The following is a 20,107-nucleotide window of genomic DNA, read 5'->3' as shown; positions in this document are numbered from 1 at the left end:
AAAATGGTTACAGAAATATCTGTAATATCAGTAAATACTGTAAATCAGCAATGTTAGTATCTGATGTAGATATCATCCCAAATGTTTGCCTCTGTGCATCCCTTGTAACGCCCCCAAAACTCAGGTTCGAACTGCACAATCACAGAGACGACTCCTGTCTTGCAAAGTCATTGGCACATAGTTAGGTTGGAAAGTTAGGTGGAAGGAAAGAGTGGTAGAAAAATATGCACAAGCAAGTCTAAAGTCTTTTCAGAGCCCGATGATAAATTCACATGATCAAATCCTCAAAAGAAAATCTATGGAGTCAAAAAGAACTAAATCCTGATGTTAAAGTATTTTCTTTGAAATAGACTCGACTTAAATCAGGTACGAGTTTGGCTTTTTGAACTGAATTACTGAGATGAATGAACATCTTACTGATATTTTCATTTACGTGAAAGGACACCATCCGTCCTTTTTTTTTTATTGCTGGCAAGTTGTGTGTGAGCTACTCTGACCTTTCGCTTGCTTTACAAGGCATGTCAGCTACCTTCAGGTGAGGCTTTTACATCGACTGTGAAACTATGGATAGTATGTGGAGCCATGTATTGTGATCCATCTCAGGATAAAAATAAAATAACACGATTCTGCCTGGAAACTGTAGACACGTCACCCAAAAAAAAAAAAAAAATGCGTCTAGTACTTACTGTAAATGTTGCATTAATAGATAGTTCCCACAAGACCGGACCGGATGCAAGTTACCCCGGAATGCGCCATCTTGGAAGTCGACCGGTGCACAGAATTACCGATGCTTAAATTAGTCTATATGCATCTTTTTCTACTCTTCAGGAGAACGAGTTCAGTGTCTAGCTTTAACACATCTTATGAAAATAGTCAACAAGTCATTTGTGTTTTCAATGATATGATCGGGTTTCTGTACTTGTGAATAAAACTGATCCGTCTCTTTCTTTAGCGACCAATGTGAATGTAAGCGTGAAAAAACGGCAAAAATTATTTTAATAAGATGAAAACCTGATTATTAACAACAATGTACAGCCTTCTGCTTCTTTCTCTACTATCAGCTATTTGTGATGCATAATAAACAACTGGAATGTAAAAATAAATTAGATGTAATTTGGATTTTTTCAAGAGTAGAGAAACTGTATTTGGACGTCCTCACTTTATAGTTACGTTTCATACTTTGTTCAAATAAATCAGTCATGAAACTGCAGGTTTTCTGTCAAAAGGACGTTTTTACAACAATCAGTTCAATATGCCGTTATAACTGACTGGACATTTGAAAATATTATTACCACTAACAAAGCGATCAGAGCAAAATACGTGTTGTATTGTATGAACTGTGTTTCCTCTGGACATTAACCAGCCACTGGTTCAGTTTCCCATTTGAAAAACCTTAAGTTTTACTTTTGGGAAGTGAAGCTTAAATTTATGTTCACAAGAGTTTTTGCAAACCATGTTTATGAGCGACGCCATGTTAAAATACAGACTTCTGAACCTTTTTCCAGGTAACTGGAACGCAACATGAGTAGCAAAGTTTGCTCACCTTTACAGGATGTAATGAAAACCTCTTTACTGTTTCATCGCATTTGTAAAACAGTAAATGTAACAATATCCAAACATCACTTATGCATAATTAATAAAGTGTTCACGCTGCCTCTGAACTATCAAGATGGCGGCAGAGCACCAGGAAATGTGACGTCATGTGGGAACTATCTATATTTTCCACTGAATGTATTCACAAATGTACAAATATTAGGGCCGTGCTAAGAAAAATAAAATCACAAGAGTAAAGATCATGTTACGACAATAAAGTCGTCATATTTTGAGAACATCATAATATTGCAAAAATAAAGTTGTAATATTAAAAGAATAAAGTCATATTGTTACGACTTTATTCTCGTAATTTTTAAACAATTTTCCAAGAGCGGCCCTAATACCCCGTCGTACAAAAAGCATAACTAGTGTCCACACTTCATTCATAAACTCTTTGTGTGAACAAACCTTCTCCCTTAGTGACATGTTTTCAGTCCAGCTTGATCAAAATCATGATCAGTCTGTTACTAAACATGTTTAGGATAAAAATGGAAAAACATTCAAAGGTGTCATTTTGGTAAATAAGAAAGAAGAAGCGTGTAAATCAGGCAGAGGTGCTCAAGTCAAACCCCTTCGCCTTAGCAGACTGACGTCTGTTTTATGTTGCGTCTGCGTTTGGGTCGGCGCACGCACACACTCACAGACCCACACACACTCACACACACACACACACACACACACACACACACACACACACACACACACACACACACACACACACACACACACACACACACACACACACACACACACACGTACGTTTATATTGGATGTGGCACCTGAAAAAGCGAGGCCCTGAGCGTCAGAGATGGCGTACACACAAAGAAGGTTTTGGGTAAAGAGAGGCAGCCGACCGTTTACAATATGATCACAGGTGAACCACGTCGACACAGGCTGACCGGCCAGCCGAGTCCAAATCATGGAACAAAAGAAAAAAGGTGACAGGAAGGAGGAAGGTCAGACATCAGTGGAAATAGACGCGATAGCAGACATAAGCGCCGAGGGCCAGCGCCGTGCCCAGGCACACGTGGGCCGTCAGAGGGGACCAGGCCCCCGGCACCGGACAGGCTCCCTTCTTCTCCCGCTCTGCTCCCTCCGTCCCGTCCTCCGCCGTCGCCCCCTGCTGGGATTTCCTCGGAGCGCCGGGGTTCAGGTCTTCGATTCCCACAGGCCCGTCCTGTCTGTCCGGAGGCGGCTCTGGGGCGCCTGGGTTTCTGTTCCTAAGCTCTGTGTCTGCTGTAGACCTGAAAGGCCAAATCAGAGGCACAGCAGAGCAAAGCTTTAATTTTCCTTTTAGCTGATTATTATGGTAACTGTCCACTTCAGTTGTCTTAAAAATCTAATATCACTTAAAAGATATTTGACTTGGTAATTTAATTTAACCTTCTGTCTCTTTAAAAACTCCTGTTCTTTCTGAAACTTCGCCTTCAGCACGCCATCACAACAATGCTCCTCCATGATGCCGTTTATAGCCGTTCTTAGACTGCAGACTCGCAGTTCCAGCAGGTGTTGGCTTGTTGCTGCTGCCACTAGTCTGGAGGAGCTGACTGTCTGAATGGTTGCCATGGAGACTAAAGGGTTTCTCAAACATACACTAAAGAATCAAAGCAAAACTCCATGTATGTTTTAGATGAGGGAGCAGCATCATGACATGATCCTTCAGCAGTCATTTTCCCACTTGTGGTGAATCTCACGAAACGGCTTCAAGGAGAAACGTGACGAAGGCGAAGTGCCAGAAAGAGCAGGAGCTTCTTAAAGAGACAGAGTCCCAACTTCAAGGCGTCAAATTTGATGACATAAGACAGCTGAAGGTGACGCAGTTCCCTTTTTTTGCTATAAAATAAAACTATTTACCAAAAAAAAACAAAAAAACACCGGCTCTTTAAATAGTTTGGAAACGACATTATAAGGTTTCGTATATTAGGAAAACATGCAATAGTATTAGAAAAAGTCCCGACTAAATCTGCAAATAATTACAACATGTTACTTCCTTGCATAGAGGCTTAGTCAATGATTTAGTAAAAAAAAAAAAAAAAAACGGAGCTTCAGCCTAAATAATTATCCAACATTTATTGGAGTCCAGGCTTTTCTTCATGATATGCAAAATATTGAGATCACAATAAATGTGTCTCGTATAAATCATAAACATAGATATGTAGATATAGAAGTGATATTAATGATGCAGCATCGTTTCCTCTGAAGCTCTACAGGAGGAGCAAACGATGGTGTTTGATTTGTTTTCCACACTGCTTCTCCATTTTGGTTTCATTTCTGTCTGATGGATAATGATGATGTAAAATCTGATGTGTGTTTCTGAACACTTGATTTAAATCAACTTTCCTAAGATGTGAGGAAAACAGCAGTAGAGAAAGTCCTGACTAAATCTACATATAATGTTACTTCCTTACATAGATGGAAAGTAACGTGTTGTAAATAAAACCTGATAAAGATGAGAGCGTTTTATTATCATGACCTGACATGTAAAACCCGATTTCATGATTTTTTTTAATGTAAGTTACAAAATGACTCTAATGGGGAACAATAACAACACATTACAGGTTATTAGCTTAGTTTATTTCAAACATAGTCAGAATATCATAATATAAAATTTCTATAACTGTTTGAAAATGAAGTATAAACTTTTTTCTTATGTCTTACTTTTTTACACATTGCTCTATAGCATATATACAAACTTTTTATACATAAATGTGATTTGTTTCAACAAAAAGTTAATTTAATTCTGTTTTAAAAATTTTACCTTAAACTTTTAGCTTCTCAGACACAAAAGACTAATTTAAAATGTCAGCAGAAAGTCACTAAGTATCACTGCAAACAAACAAAGCTGGCTTAAAACAAAGTGTATTGAAGGAAAGTTAAGTGGAAGGAAAAACATTTGCATCAAGTGGACTTTAAGGAACATTTTTGTCAAAAACCCACAAAGACGACAATTCATAAGAGTAAGTGTCGTGATTCGGCGATGTCAAAATCACATTTAAAATCTTCGCCACTAGTTTCCTCATAGTATTCTTATCAAAACAACAACGATAAACCATCTCAGGGGCAGCCGATCGTTGTCCTTACTGCTGCTACTCGGTGTCAAAAATGACTGCATGCGTCTGGTTTACGTTTGCTGCCAATGGCGAACCAAATTTATTCTAAATATTCTAATTTTGTGGTTTTCAAAGTGAGGGTGGTGGCCCCTTGAAGGGCCACCACAATGTCTCAGAGGGGCGTAAATAAAAAATACAAAATTGACTGAATTGAAATTTTTGTAATCAAAATCTAGCCTATTGTTCCAATTAATATTATAAAATACATGCAAACTAATTTGTTGAAGTATTACTTCCAGATTCCTCTTTAAGCTAGCGTAGCGGCTGTAAAATGGACAGAAAAAAGACTGAAGTATGTAGTAATTATTGAATAATAAATAATAAATCTATTAATCGCATGATAAATTAAAACAAGCGCAATAATTTCCATTTGTATGATTTATTGTTTTTCTCGTTTCTACCAAAAAAACTCTTCTATCTGGTGTTTTGGGCTCAATGAGCTTCCTTTTCTGGACGACAATTTTGTTTACAGAGGCATCATAATTCATTTTATTTTTATTTTGCTTATTTATTTTGGATATTTATAATATCTTCCAGTTCCAGTGTTAAATATTCATTAAAATTTAAAGTTTATTTACCTTTGAGAATGTGTTTTTGCATGATACCATGTCTTTACAATGGCCTCAAAACAACATTATAATTTATCACAATAACTTATGAGGCAATTTGTTACCATGGAAGGCCTATTGAACAGTGAATATAAGGTTTGTGAACTCCTGCACTAATTTCCAGAATTAAAGTAGATCTGAACCAACAGGCAGAGCGAGATTCTCAGATTATTCAGAGCTGCAATCTTTTTTTAATCTCATCTATCCTACATCTGGCCGCCTCGGTTCCTGTGAATCAGTCTGACTTGAGAAACGGGTAGACCAGAAAAAAAAAAAAAGAAATAAAGAAAAACTGGTGTGATAGATGAAAAACGGTTCTGAGGTAAGGAAAGAAGATTAAGAGGCAGATTACCTGAATTAAACTGACTCATTTTCATTTCAATGACAAACATAAGCATGGGGAAGTGCAGACATGAAAGTTATCCAGCAGCTATTTACCGCCCGGCATTAGCCACAAAAGGTCATTTCCAAAGAACCCTGCTGTTCACAAACTGCAGTGTCCAAGCATTTCCATGGAAAGTGAAGTGGAATGAAAAATGCTTCAACCATGTAAGTGCCTAAACAAAACATGAAAAGTGTCCCATCTTTCATGTTTTACAGACAACTGCACAAGCTAGAAAAGATATATTCCAAATAAATTTTCTGCAGCCAAGAATTTCCATAGAAAGTTCAGTGGAAGGAAAAAATTTATTGAAAAAAAGTAGGATGGCGTAGTAATTTTAACTACAGCCACATCTAAAACTAAACTACAATATCATTAAAAAGGTGATTAATTTCAGTAATTTCACCCAAAACTGTATTAGATTCATAACTCACATATTGACAGTTCCCTTTTTTTTCTAATTAGATTTAAAAATAACTATTTAAAGGTTTCCTAAGTTATTTAGATGTATGTGTAGATTTTTAGGCCAGTATTTTGAATGTTTACCTCAGTTGGGAAGTTTCCTCACGCTGGATGAAGTCTACGTCATCTGGGAAAAAACATGGCTGCACTCGGCCGTTGTGAGGGTCTCTGGGAGGAGGGAGAGGAGGCGGCGGGGTGAACTCCGGAGGATCATCTTCCTCATTCGACAGCTCTTTCCATGACTCCTTAGGAACAAAACAGAAAAGTTCACGTTTTTTTTTATTAATTTAAGAAAACATCTTTAAAAAATCAAAAGAGAAGAAAAACCTGCCTGGAGAGAAGTGTCTCCTTTGATGTACTTGGCACCTTCAATCACGGCGAGGTAGGAGAAGCGAAGCTGGTCTGGCGTTTGTATCAAACCCATTCGATAACGACGCATCTCCAGCAGCACTTCACGAATCCGCACCGAAGACGGGTCTTTACGGAGAGACATCTGTAAAAATAACAAAAACGCCTTTTAAGGTCTGTAAAAATAAAATTTAAAAGCCACTTTTGTACAAGAAACAGCGAACACAGTTTTTAGTCTAACTGAAATAACAGCTAAATACCATTTTACAGCTGTAAAAATAACAGCAAAACATTGTTCTTACATCTGTAAATAACAGAAGTATGCAGTTTTTACATCAGTAAAATTAACAGTAAAATGTTTTTACATTGCTGTTTGTAAGAAAACAGCAACCATCTTACATTAGTAAAAATTATGGCAAAATGCCATTTTTACATCTGTAAAAACAACAGGTAAAACAGTTTCTAGACTAAAACTTTGTCTTGTTCCACTGAAAACATAAAATTACGACTCCGCTGATGAGCGTATACAAACCAAAAGGAGGCAGGTGTCCACGAGACAGAAGGTCCCGGAGCGTCCGATCCCAGCGCTGCAGTGCACCACCACCGGCCCGTGCTCCGCATTCAGGCAGCCCGACTCGCGCACCTTGAAGAGGAAGTTGAGGAAGGAGGCTGGAGACTCTGGGACCCCAAAGTCAGGCCAGGTCGTGTAGTGAAAATGTAAAATTTCACGCATCTCCTGAGTCTGCAGGGGCAGATTAGAGTGAAAACGTTCAGAAGAAATCCAGTGAATGCATGAAGGACTTTTTCTCTTTTTTTTTTTGCTATGCAAATTATTTCTCAGAACTGAAAATAACAAAGAAAATTGCAGTTTCAGCAAGTGAAACTGAGAAAACATGGATAAGAGAAGCGAAAAGAAGAAAATTTGTTTCATATGATGTTTCAGTTCTTCAGTGATCAGTTCACATACGACTTTACAGGAACGAACAGGTTTAACCAACTCACATTTAACACTTTTTTAAGACTATTATGAGTTAAATTTAAGGATCAGTGTTGGCAGCAGCGCCTCCCGTTTTCTGGGAAGCTTCAGCCGGGCCAGCAGATCAAAAGTGACATTTCTGCAGTTTATTTGAGGCTCTTAGCAGCAGCTTCCTGCTTAACCCCCAAAGAGCCGAGCTTTTTTTGAACAAAATCCACGTAGCATCAGACAGGTTAGCAACAGTTAGCATCTATTTAGCAATAGCCTCAACGATGATGAACTATTAGAGACATAGTGAGAAAAGAAATACAAATAAAATAATGAGAATAAAGTCAAAATAATAAAAAAAATAGTAATTTTGTTCTAGTATCAATGTTCTATAGCATTATTCTTGTAATTGTATTTATTTTTTATTTTCTGAGTCTGTGGCGACTCAAATGTTTGCCTGACATAAAAGACCAGTGAGGAAGAAAACTACACAGAATGCAGAATATTAAATAGTCTTGCCATGACAAAATTACATTTTTCTAAATTAATTTTCAATGTTTTATTTTAGAAACAGGAGTTTAAGACTTTCTAATAATGCACAGACACCCTCAGCAACAGCAAAAGCATCATTAGCATCATTAGCAGCTGGCATGCAGCTTCTGGACTCATTCTGATAATCGTGAGGAACAACTCACAGACAGATTTTCCAGCTCCAGCTGTCGGACTGTGTAGTACGATTTGATGTCCTCTGAGACGAGAGTGACCTTGAAGTTGGTGTCTTCAAAGATGACATCTTTCTCCTCTCTCTGAGGCCAATATTGGGCACATTTGATCTGAACCCAGAAGAGAGTGCAGGTCATACACAAGAAACCAGAAGAAAAGGAAATGCAGAGAGACGGAGAGCTGATGCTTACGGAGCCTTTCTCTATGACCCGGTTCAGCATCACGACTCCGCGGGTCCTCTGCTCCCAAACCATCTCCCAGAAATGACCACATGTACTTGGAAGGGGTCCCTAAGAAGAAACGACAGAGAAAACAACCATTTAACGACGTAAAATGACAACTATGAAGGTCTTGTCTTCTTGTCTGATCATAAATCCTTTTGGGTTTAGTGTTTTTACAAAAAGCCTTTATTTGTGGCGCTACGGATGCTATGCAGTGAGAGTGAGAGCTGAGCAGCAACAAAAATAAATAAAAGTGGAGAGACACCTGTAGAACTTAACTCCAAACTATTAGTAGAAAATCCACCTTTTTAAAGTATTGATAAATATTAAATATTCACTGTATTAACCAAGAAACTTTGGGAAAGCGTATATTAACAAACCCAACTTTACGCCTGTATTTCAGAATCACATTTTCAACATGGCATATTTCACATTATTGACATTCACTGTTATATGAATTACCTGTGATACTTTTAAAAAAGTTGAGTTGTTACATGATTTCCTGTAAAATTTTAGTTACTATGGCCCCATGAGAGGAAGGAAATGCCCACCACCTATTCAGCTAAATCTGAAGATGGCTCTGATCCAATCCAGGATACAAATCAGGTCCAGATTAACCTAATGTCTAAATAATCTGAGTCTCAGATTAACCTCAACTCCTGATAGGTGTGGTTGGTGACTCTCGGTTAATTGTAAAGTCGGAGCTTTCACTTTTTATGACTTCCAGAGAAAAAAGAAATGTCTGCAGCTTCCTGTCCATCTGTGTAATGTGTCTCTGCATTCAGATATCCGCACACAGCTCCGAGTTTGGCGCTGCAGCTCAGGCAGTCATTAAATTTTACAACTTTAACAGCAAACCGACAACTCTATGACGCAGAAAAACACATTTCTTCCACACCCAACAAACTGGAACTGAAACAAATTACGAACCAAATCATCAACAAGCCAAATCAAAACATGCAGCACATGCAGCATGTTAATGTTAGCCTAGCTCAGGGATCTGTAAAAAGCATTTTGTGAAATAAAAAAAGCTTGTTCAGAGCCACAAATGTCACAACTTTTTGGAAAAAACCAAAAGCATCTTGTGAATTTAGAAAAGAAAAAAATATTTGTAAGTTTCAAAATAAAGACAAATAAAAGTTTGAAAAAGTAGATGGGTATGTTTTTTTTTCTCTGAGGGCTGGATAATGGAAATTAAGCGTCCTCTCTGAGAAACATGGTGGTGGCAGCATCATGGTAGAAATACACCCGGAAAGTTGTCCAGCTCTAACCGAAGCACAATGTGCTCAGAGTACCTGAACAAAAATGCAAGCCACACTTTTTAGATTGTCATTTTTAAATCATTTTTACCACCATGTTTCCTTCCTCTTCCATAGTCATTTGTATTTTTATTTTTTTCTCACATTAAATCAAAACAAAATACTTTTTAATCATGATGTCTGCATGTTGCAGCAGCTCTGATTTGTTAGTTCTCATTTGCACACAACTTTTTGCCGTTGAATGTTTGGGCAATCATTACCTCTGGTTCTGGAAGCTGTGATCTTACTTTTTACCATCAGATACTTTTCATGATTCTAGTATAACTTAGTAATTGAGGGCACATAAGTCTACTTCCACAAAGTATAGAATAGATTAGAATATTCTCTACATTCTTTGAACATAAAACTGGAAAAGTTACAGTCTGTATTTTAAATGAAGTAAAATTTATTCTTATATAGAAGCACAACTAATATCGCCTGAAAGAGCTTTGCGTGGCAAACAGATCTACATACACTCAGAGCAGCAATTAAGCCAAAACTCTACAAAAATCTACATATTTTTGCCTTTAAGATTAAAAACAAAAGTTTGTAAATATGTTTTACCCAGAACTCCTAAAGTGGCTAAATTTAAACTTCACCTGGTTCAAATTCTGTTAAAAAACACAAAATCTCCTATTAAGCACCATTTCCAATCCAATTATTAATCAGTTAATGCAAAAATTAACCAACTAATTTACTAAATAATCAGGTGTGCATTAAAGAGATGCTGTTATTGCATTTCAATGTCAGTGTCAAATTTATTTATATAGCACTTTTAAAAAGGTTTCAAACTGCATCAAAGTGCTGTACAAACATTATAATCGAATAAATTGATGAAAAGATAAAGAAATAACATATATATAATATAAAATAATAAGTAAATAAAGTAAAAAATAAAACATCACAGCAGGAAAGTTACGGTATCAGGCCTCAATTAAATGCCAAAGAATAAAAATTTGTTTTAAGAAGTGATTCAGGCAATAAAGTGTGAAATAAAATTAAATTGTTTTGTATATTTTTAATGCTTTTCTAACTTTGCATAAAAACACTCAAGTGGTTAAATGAAAAATCTGCACAGTGTAAATTTTTTTTGATCCGATTAAATTCATTGTCCGAATACTCTTTAGTTGCAGTCAATATGTTGCACAATCCAATGTATTCTTACATTTTACTGAAAGGTTTGTTTGCAGCTTTTAAATTACTGTCACGTTGTCCAACATTACAGATAAGTTTTATTATAACACAAGAAATATTCTAATAAAGGCTGTGTCTCCCTGGATGCTCACCTGAGTGAGAATATATTTCCTCTGCGCTTCTTCTGCAGTTATTAGACTGGCGTTTATGTAGTTGTTTGAACCCAGCTGCAGGCAGATTCTGCTGTGGTCAACTGCAGGACGGAGAGAGAAACAAACAAAAGCAACAAGAAACTTCATCTGATTTTTGTTTTTCAATTTTAAATCGATACAAGCCTCTCCTGGCTGTGAGAAAAGAGCGTCTCTGGACGGACTAAAAACAGACACTGTGTGAATCTCACCCTGAGAGGCCCAAGGGTCTTTTTGAAATAAAAACGTAAACAGAACTACTTAGTTTCCGGTTCCTCATTTTCACATCTCGTTAAATGTGAATATGAAAAACCGTAACTATTTGCAACACCGACTGTACAATTTTGCATGGCTCATTCAATGTGAAGTAAAGAGGAAACCACCAAAGTTCAAATGTTAAACTTTAAGCTTAGTTTACTAGATAATAATGTTGAACAATAACATATGCTCTGTACGATTAGGTGGAAACATAACAGTCGTTAAATGGAGAAAAGATAACGAAGCAATAAAGTATCAGAAGTGGATTTTCCTGTTTTCTATTAAATAATATGTGAATTTTATTTCATTTCAACCAAGTTTTTAAAAACAAAACAAAAAAAACAAGCAATCAGAATAACAAGAGAAAACATCAATACATAACCAAGAAAAAAATAATTATTTCTGTTTGAAAGAGTAAATAAATGTTTACTCTTTTCTAATGAAAGATGTTACTTACCAGATCAATAATGATCAGAAATTTGTAATTAAAACCATAAAAAACCAACAAATAAATCACAAACTGACTCTCATAAGACAAGAGAATCTACTAACCCATAATAATATTACAAATTCAAAATAATGACCAACTCCTTGTTAATTTAACACATTAAAAAACATAAACTTAGGTAAATTTTGTGTAAAATTATTTTTAAACAGAATCAGGACTTTAAATAATTATTACTCTGCCAGAAGAGAAATGGTAACAAGCAGCTGTAACGATGTTATTGGTCAAATGAAAACACGATACGTCTCAGTTAGCATGGAGATTGAAGTTAGTTTTTTTTCTAAATCTGAGCAGGTGAAGAAAGGCAGAGAGTAACTCACAGGGGCTGACGTCCCGGTAACGGTTTCGAGTCTTGTTTTCAGGAAATTTGGCAACCTTGCATGGTAATTCACAGGACTGCTGGCGAATGTCCTATGGGAAAACAAACCAAAAAGATGCTTTTACAAACTGCATTATATAATTTTTATACATCTTAGTGCAACTGCAATGTTTGAAAAATGTACATTTATGCATGTGTGCAAAGAAAGTCCTGTGCAGGCGGGAGAATGTTCTTCCTTCCTAAATTTTGTCCTACTTGCCACGTTTTTTCATGTTGAAGAAGTTTGTGTAAAACATAAAAACGTGTAGATCATAAGTTTACTAAACACTCATCAGGGGTATGAAAATATAAAATGTAGTCATTCTGAGATTATTTTTGATCATTCTTTAACAGCCATTTAAAGTTCTGACAAAGCCAGTTTATAAAATGAATTTAAATAGATTTAAATTCCTGATGTAACCCAAAACAAAAACCTCTAGTTATATAAATCTTTTACAAAGCATACATTTCCTCAATATCACAGATTGGTCTAGTTCAAGGCCTGCTAATTATCATAATTGATTGCAGCTTGTAGCTTCTCAATACACCATAAACTGAAGACCCTGGGGATCTAAAATATTAAAGGTGAGGTCATTTTATTGATATAGCACATTTTCAGTAACAAGGCAATACAATGAATAGTCGTTTCTGAACTCCAAGATTGAAACAACTGAACACAAGGTATTCAGATGTGACACCAATGATCCAACAGAACCTCAACCACGTCAGAAATGTGTCAACTCTGCATAACTATCCGGAAAATAATACGATTTTTGTTTGTTTTTAAGCTACTTAAATTGTAACAAATATAACTATCTTACAAAACTGTTACAATAACTGAAAACCCCAAATTAACATAACATCCACGTCATTAGCTTTAAGGTTTCTGTGGACAGAATAAGATTATCAAATGAGATTAAAGACTACAGATTAAAGCTCTGTGATGGGACCTACTTCAACATACATACAGCAATAATAAGACATGACAATAATGATAAGATGGTTCCTAAAACATTAAATCTTCGCCCTCGCCTCAATGTTTCCCCACCAAGATCAGCTCAGTTCAAACCTCATAAACGGAGTTCCAGGTCCCATTTTCGTCGATTTCCCAAAACTCGGCTTCCATCGCTGCCGCCCGTTCTTGTTCCCGAACCGAAAGGTAAAACCGCGGCTTCCAGGTAATAAAGCCGTAGTAAACTGTAGTTAAGCAATTTCCTGCGTTAGCTCCTAACTATCCGGTAGCTAGCAGTTGGGCTGCATCGATCGCCGCCTCGGCCTGTTCTTTAGCGGAAACACGCCGCTAGCTCCTCCTACGCAGCGCAGCTGCCGTCCTTGGCTGGCTAAAAAAGAGCAGAGTGGAGTTTTGGAGGAATTAGCGAGCTGTTCTGTGGTATCCGGAGTTGATTTACAAGTTCTCGTCATATTCGGAGTACAACTCCATTAGTAGGAGGATCCGTTTACCATTCTTACAACAATGGCAAAGACTGACGTGTGAGGGCGCGCGGCATCTTGCTTCTGGAAAGAAATGCGTTCGATTTGTGAGGGAGCGCGCACGTCGGTTTACGTTGAGTGAAAAGGTGTCGTTGTCGTGTCCGCCATCTTGGAAGTGGAAAAGGCAGCATGTTTGAATCCCGATTTTGAGAATAAACCTTACGTGTTATATTTATATATATATATATATATATATATATATATATATATATATATATATATTATATATATATATATATATATATATATATATATATATATATATATATAATATTACAGTAGTAATATTGGTAATATATTACAATTATTATATATTGGCAATATTGATAGTTTCAAAATAACAATATTACTATTGGCAGTATTATGTTAATACTACCAATAGTAATGTTATAATACAACCAATTGGAAGTATTATAATACTGCCAATACTCTTATAATTTAAACATATATTATATTTAATATATGGCTCCTGAACATTAAGTATTACAATACTACCAATATTGGTAACATTATTAGCAACAGTGGTAGTATTCTATATTAGTAGTAATACTACCAATACTACTATCAATGGTATGGTAATACGACCAATGAGGTGTATTATTAATACCGTCGCAATTGTTTCACTCACTAACATTAAATCAAATTTTAAAAACGTCAAGACAATGCAATGCAATTTTATTTATAAAGCACTTTAAAACAACACTGTTGGTCAAAGTGCTGTACACTAAAATAATTATCAGAGAAATAAAACAAATAGAACAAAAATAACAGGAAGAGTAAATTTTGGATCTTTTTATAGCAAGCATTCTACTTTTCAAACTTTTTACAGAACATTTCTGAGATTAAGCTGAAAACTTTTGAGTTTCAAAGGTTTTTTTGGTTTCTTTATCTTTGGACTTTGGAAACTCAGAAATTTCCATGGTATTCTTGTTGCTCTGTTTTTTATAAACTTTTGTAGAAAATGTATTCCGCCTATATTTCTTTCCACAATGGACCTACACAACTGATCTTTGAAGCGTACACAACTTTGTTTCACCAAAGTGCCTACCACAATATGGCGGCGACGCTGACGTCCATCCCTGACGCTCATGCGACGTCTATTCTTCAATCTCTATGTCTGTTTACGTCCCATCTGAGGAGTCGTTGCTGCTGCTGTTTCTTCTGGTGGTCGAACTGTGACCTGCTGCGGCTTAGTTCCTATATAAAGACCGTGTCTGAAATAATATGAGTTTAATCTGAAACTGTAGACGTTGTGTGAGACGTGGTGTGAGTTGACAGGGGCCATGACAGATTAGACTAATTTGACAGCATTCAAATTGGGGGGGTGGGGGGGATTTTGGTGCTACTAGCGTTAGCTAGCTAAGCAACTTAGCTTAGGCGCTTTGAATCTGCCTTACTGCCGCGACAGGTATTATGCAAATTCTTGCCAAGTTGTTCTGTGTGTGTCGCTTCTTGTGTTGTCTTCTTGGGCCGTGCAGGCCTCTTCATATCGCTGTGCTTTCCTGAGTTTGTTGTCTGGCGTTGGCGTTAGCCGTCAGCTGTCGTTGACTGCTGCAGACTGTTAGCTCATGTGTAGCTATAGTTATTGCCTCCCAGTGGTGGAAAAAGTGTTCAGGTCTTTAAACGGTAAGTTGTATCTCAACAAACCCGCATGCAAAAAGGAGCGAAAAAAAATATTTATAGTTTTTCACTAGAGGAATTATGAGTAGGAAGTCAATCCTATCCATATTTTTATAGATAAGTTTGATTTTGTAATCTTTTTTAAGGTATTTTGGATGCTAAATAGTCTTATTTTGTATATAATAAGCACAGTTGTTACAATTAACAATTATTGTAACTTGTATAAAAACCATTTCTATGTTGCCTGCAAATGTAATATCAGATATAAGGCTGCGCAATGTATTGCAAATACATTGTCATCATTGCAGTGTAAGTATGTGCAACATTAATATCTCAAAAATAATTGTTTTGAGTGCAATAATTGTCGGCTAATGTATTCAAAGCAGGGATGGAGGGGCTCAAGACTGATCTCAAGCTGATTTTTTTCTTGGTCTTTGTCTTGGAAGAACCGGCCTTTACTCCGTTCCTGTTATAACAAATCTTTGTTATTCTCTGACTGCTTTTGTTTTGTTTTTAATACACCTATTGTGCAATGTTAGCTGATTAATTTATGTTATTGCATGTGTATCAATGTGTGTCTAGATTTTATAACTTAAATATTATTAGTTTAATATCAAGAAGTAGTTTTGGTTATGTAAATTAACTTTAATTTTTGCAGTTTGGGTTTATTAAAAAAAAAAGAAAAAATCCTAAAATATTAGTCTAACTAATCAAAACATTAAATTTCGATCTTTCCTGAGAACCAGCCGTAACTCAATTACTCCATGTTTTCTGTACTTGGAATCAGGCGTTGTAGACAAAGATGAAGAATATATTTTCCTCTTAAAAATCTCAGAAATTTTCTTAAAAAAATAAAAAAGAAAGCTAATTTTTTAGCTCTAAAAGTCAAACATTTCTAAAAAAAAAAAAAAAAAAAGAACTTTGAGATTAACTTCAGAAATGTTCTAGAAAAAAAGTTTAAAATTTTCTAGAAAAAAAACAGGAAATTTTTAGAATAATCTAATTTTAGCGTTTTTCATGCGAATGTAATATTCAGCCAAGTGGACAGAGTGCTTACATCAAACTCGGATCCTAAAGGCACAGATGATAAAGAAAGGGAAGAATAAAATAGACATGTTTGGCAGCTGATATTTAACTATTTTTTTACTCAAGATGATATATGTATATCACAGGTCAAAAGTCTTTAAAGGAAAAGCCGGGTATGTTAAACTAGTTTTGTAGCGTTGGGTTCCGTTTCAATTCGTCTTTTCTGAAACTTCTCCTTTGGTTTTCTTTCAGATTCCTGTGGTAGTGTGAGATCCTTGACGGATTCCGGTGGCAGCATGGCTCCCAAAGACATCATGACGAATTCCCACGCCAAATCCATCCTCAACGCAATGAACTCTCTACGCAAGAGCAACACGCTCTGTGACATCACTCTGAGGGTGGACAGCACCGATTTCCCGGCTCACCGGATCGTCTTGGCTGCCTGCAGCGATTATTTCTGTGCCATGTTCACCAGTGAGGTAAAAATGTTTTTCTGTTGCATCGTTATTCACAACATGCTTTGTGAAGATGTCCGTGTTTGATTGTTTTTGTCTTGCCAATTTGATTTCAACCACAACAAAGAAAGAAAAACATGCAGGTCAGCAGTAAGGCTTCGTTCACAAAAAGGTGACCCAAGTCCAATTTTTTTTTTTTTTTACCCACCAAAAAATCTGATTTGTGTCACTAAATTGCATAAACGGATAGTTAAGTGTTTACAGTCTAAGGGTTTGGTTGCTATGAAGCCAATAAAGATTTTTTTGACGATTATTGAGAGCAGAATAAATAACCTTTGACTTGATTTTTTTCATGTAAATAAAGTTTGATTTGCTTTCAGAACCAAATGACAAACTTTTACTTTTTTGGGGGGTAAAAGTGTAAGATTTATTTACAATAAAGGTTCTGTAGATAGACTTCCTTCATTATTCAACTTATTTTCTGAAATACAGTGCAACTGTCAGTGACACAGCCCCATAGCATGATGCTGCCATCTCCATGTTTTAAAGTTGGAACTGAGTTCATATTTTTCAATACTTCATCTTGACAGTGAAGTGAAATTTAAACATTGTTGTATAGTTTGACCCTCAAATCTCTCACAAAGTATTTTTTTCTTCTTCATGTTGGTGGCTTTGTCAAACTCAAATAAAATAAAACTCAAAAATAAAAACGATAAATTTTCCACAAAAACGATAAAGACTAAAAGAATAAGAGTGAGGTCATTAAACTGTGTTTCCACTCCTCCTCATATATAATAACTACACTCCAAAACCTCGTTAACGAACTAATAAATAAATATGCAAATTTGCTAGAGGGCCTCAGTATAGTCTCTGATATTTAAAATCCTTATGCATGAGAGTTTTTAAACTGTAAATTCTCAAACTGTACACATTTTATTCACTTTTAAATCATAATTTTAATCCCAACACATTTAAATCATGACAAGAAATATGAGTTTGTGCAGAATAGGTTTCTACACAAGCTAACATAAAGCTTTTGGACAATCATCAACTCGACGAAACTGAACATTTGAAGATTATTCTCAAAAGACAAATGTAAATTGGCAGAAGCAATAAAATGCATCCAAGTTGCATTTAGCCAAATGTTAATGGGGTTGTATTTATATTACTGAGCTTTTTGGTAATAAGTTAAGCTAACCTCCTAATGTTATATCTCATTGTAAATCTGCAGCTTGCAGAAAAGGGGAAATCTTTTGTCGACATCCAGGGACTCACGGCATCAACTATGGAGATCCTGTTGGACTTTGTGTACACAGAGACGGTGCTTGTCACAGTGGAAAATGTCCAAGAGCTGCTCCCTGCAGCATGTCTGCTTCAGCTTAAAGGTACCTTTGATTGTTCCTCTTTAATTTAAAAGTGTATTTGATCCAAATTGTCTTCCTAGTATCAGCACCTCTGTTCTGATGCTCTGTTCCTATTTCCCACGGCGATTGAAAAGGTTTAGAGTTTCTTCAGGTGTAAATAATAGGACTTCAGTGGCAGTGAAACTATAATTAAATTTCTGACTGTGATTGAACTTGGCATCATTTTTAAAAAATAAAATGATCTCTGCATTTCCACACTCGAGATTTGTCATTTGATCATTTATCGATAGGTTTATCTGTCGATTAATCTATCAATACTATTAATCAGATTTTTTATTGATTAAGTTATCAATAGATTAATCGATATATTGCAGCATTAATCAGTAGATTAATCTATCCGATTATTCTACAGATTTTTTGAAAATAAAATATTAGAAATACATTAAAACACTGAAATAAACAAACCAATACCTTTTTTATAGCAGTGCAATAATTCTTTAGTAAAGCTAAAATGATACGACTTGAGGAGTTTTGGCTAAAACATTTTTATAAATAAAGGTGTTTTTATCTTAATTGCAAAATGTATTTATTTTTATACAGTTTTGGCTTGTTCACTGTTTTGCCTTTCACCAAATGGCTTTTTAAAAAAATAGCTTTATACTCCATTTAACGATTAATCAATTTCTAAATTTGTTAGCGATTAATCCGATTAATCATTTCAGCCCTAGCAGAGATCTGTAATGACCCTTGTTTATTTGCAAACATATTTTTGTTTCGCTCAGGAGTGAAAAGGGCCTGCTGCGACTTTCTAGAGTCTCAGCTCGATCCGACAAACTGCCTGGGGATTCGGGACTTCGCCGAAACTCACAACTGCCTCGACTTGATGCAGGCCGCCGAGCTCTTTTCCCAGAAACATTTCTCCGAGGTGGTTCAGCACGAGGAGTTCATGCTCCTGAGCCAGACAGAAGTTGAGAAGCTCATAAAGTGCGATGAAATCCAGGTAGGACAGCTTCAATAGCAAAGTTTCTGTTCTGCTGGGCATTTAAGTGTTAAAAACCTGCACTAATATTGTTGACATCGTGCAAATTTAGCCTGATTTTTGCAGCTTTCCTACTATCTGTGAAGAACCTGTGCAGGAAAAGTGAACAGCAAGTGTCGACTTGTTTTAATCTCACCTGTACCCACCTCCCCTCCTACCACCCACCCGCCATCTTTGGATTTGTGGATTGGCCTGACAATGAAATTGCAGAGAACCGAACCTGATTAAAGTTTGCCTTTGTGCTCAGGAAATTCCTGTTTCCCAACCACATGCCTTGTTTTGTGAAAACACAGTTATTACCACAAGATGATTTATAGATCATCAATTGTGTCGAATTATCTTTCCTGGTATTTTTGTTGGTTTTAAGAGAAAACTAGACTACACATGTGAAAACGCAGTCACGGATAATTTGCACTCAGTCAAAGCGGACTCTGTCATCTCTGAGGATTTTAGGGCTTGTTTCACCTTTGGCTGATTGCACTGTTACATGAGCAGATTGTACTTTGCTTGGTGCAAGAGAATGATTGAAGTTATGGCACACCGGAAGATCTACAGACAATCTGTGTGAGAGAGAAAATCTGCTTCATATAAAGATTTCAGAGAAAGAGAAAAAAATCAGACTTTAACTCAAGAGTTAGTTGAGTTAGTTCATTTCATATGCGAATGTGAAATGAACAAATAGTTTGTGTTTGCAATGCGACAAAATATGAAAACAATTCTGTTTGTCTCTCTCTGTTTCAACCTTTTTTTACTTCCATTTGGGTCTCAACCGCTTCTAAAAGCATTATAAATACTTTAAAAAAAACGAGCAATAAGTTGAACCTTTTTGGTGTAATGAGCCGTTTCAAAAACCTCACTCGTGTTAAGTCACACAGAGCACTGCGCCGTTCCCCAGCAACTCACGCAAAGTTGCAACACATTTGGTCAGCTGGTTTTACTGCTATGTATGCTGTGCAATGG

The 20,107-nt window shown here is 36.2% G+C and overlaps 2 protein-coding genes across 4 annotated transcripts in view; one reads left to right on the top strand and one right to left on the bottom strand.

The window, feature by feature from the left end:
* LOC129370165 (kelch-like protein 12) overlaps positions 1 to 20,107 on the top strand; it is a 50,913-nt gene that overhangs the window by 24,516 nt on the left and 6,290 nt on the right. The window contains exons 1-4 of one of the 3 annotated variants that reach the window (XM_055045890.1): positions 14,765 to 15,051; positions 16,542 to 16,768; positions 17,976 to 18,129; positions 18,891 to 19,108. In XM_055045890.1, coding sequence (XP_054901865.1) covers positions 16,586 to 16,768; positions 17,976 to 18,129; positions 18,891 to 19,108 — 555 coding nt within the window. In that variant the 5' untranslated portion in view covers positions 14,765 to 15,051; positions 16,542 to 16,585. Of the gene's footprint in view, positions 1 to 14,764; positions 15,270 to 16,541; positions 16,769 to 17,975; positions 18,130 to 18,890; positions 19,109 to 20,107 lie in introns of those variants that run through there. The other 2 variants (XM_055045889.1, XM_055045892.1) reach the window with 2 other exon arrangements.
* ptpn1 (protein tyrosine phosphatase non-receptor type 1) lies at positions 487 to 13,708 on the bottom strand. Its single transcript, XM_055045894.1, has 10 exons — positions 13,614 to 13,708; positions 13,222 to 13,492; positions 12,115 to 12,205; positions 10,996 to 11,096; positions 8,382 to 8,480; positions 8,163 to 8,300; positions 7,036 to 7,245; positions 6,487 to 6,648; positions 6,240 to 6,400; positions 487 to 2,837 (listed from the first exon to the last, which is right to left on the bottom strand). Exons 2-10 carry the CDS (start codon positions 13,276 to 13,278, stop codon positions 2,558 to 2,560), a joined length of 1,299 nt encoding a protein of 432 aa, XP_054901869.1. The 5' UTR covers positions 13,279 to 13,492; positions 13,614 to 13,708; the 3' UTR covers positions 487 to 2,557.

This window comes from Poeciliopsis prolifica, unplaced genomic scaffold, assembly GCF_027474105.1.
Source record: "Poeciliopsis prolifica strain line A6 unplaced genomic scaffold, Auburn_PproV2 SCAFFOLD023, whole genome shotgun sequence".
Taxonomy (NCBI): Eukaryota; Metazoa; Chordata; class Actinopteri; order Cyprinodontiformes; family Poeciliidae; genus Poeciliopsis; species Poeciliopsis prolifica.
This window is presented reverse-complemented; position numbering and strand designations above follow the sequence as displayed.

Bases quoted from the DNA above. Each gene is read 5' to 3' on its own strand.
- ptpn1 (XM_055045894.1), bottom strand. From the start codon at position 13,278: ATGGAAGCCGAGTTTTGGGAAATCGACGAAAATGGGACCTGGAACTCC. The intron at 8,481-10,995 runs GTGAGCATCCAG...GTTTCTTCTTAG, and splicing joins GGAAATATATTCTCACTCAG to GGACCCCTTCCAAGTACATG. The intron at 2,838-6,239 runs GTAAACATTCAA...TTGGCCTTTCAG, and splicing joins GAGGAAACTTCCCAACTGAG to GTCTACAGCAGACACAGAGC.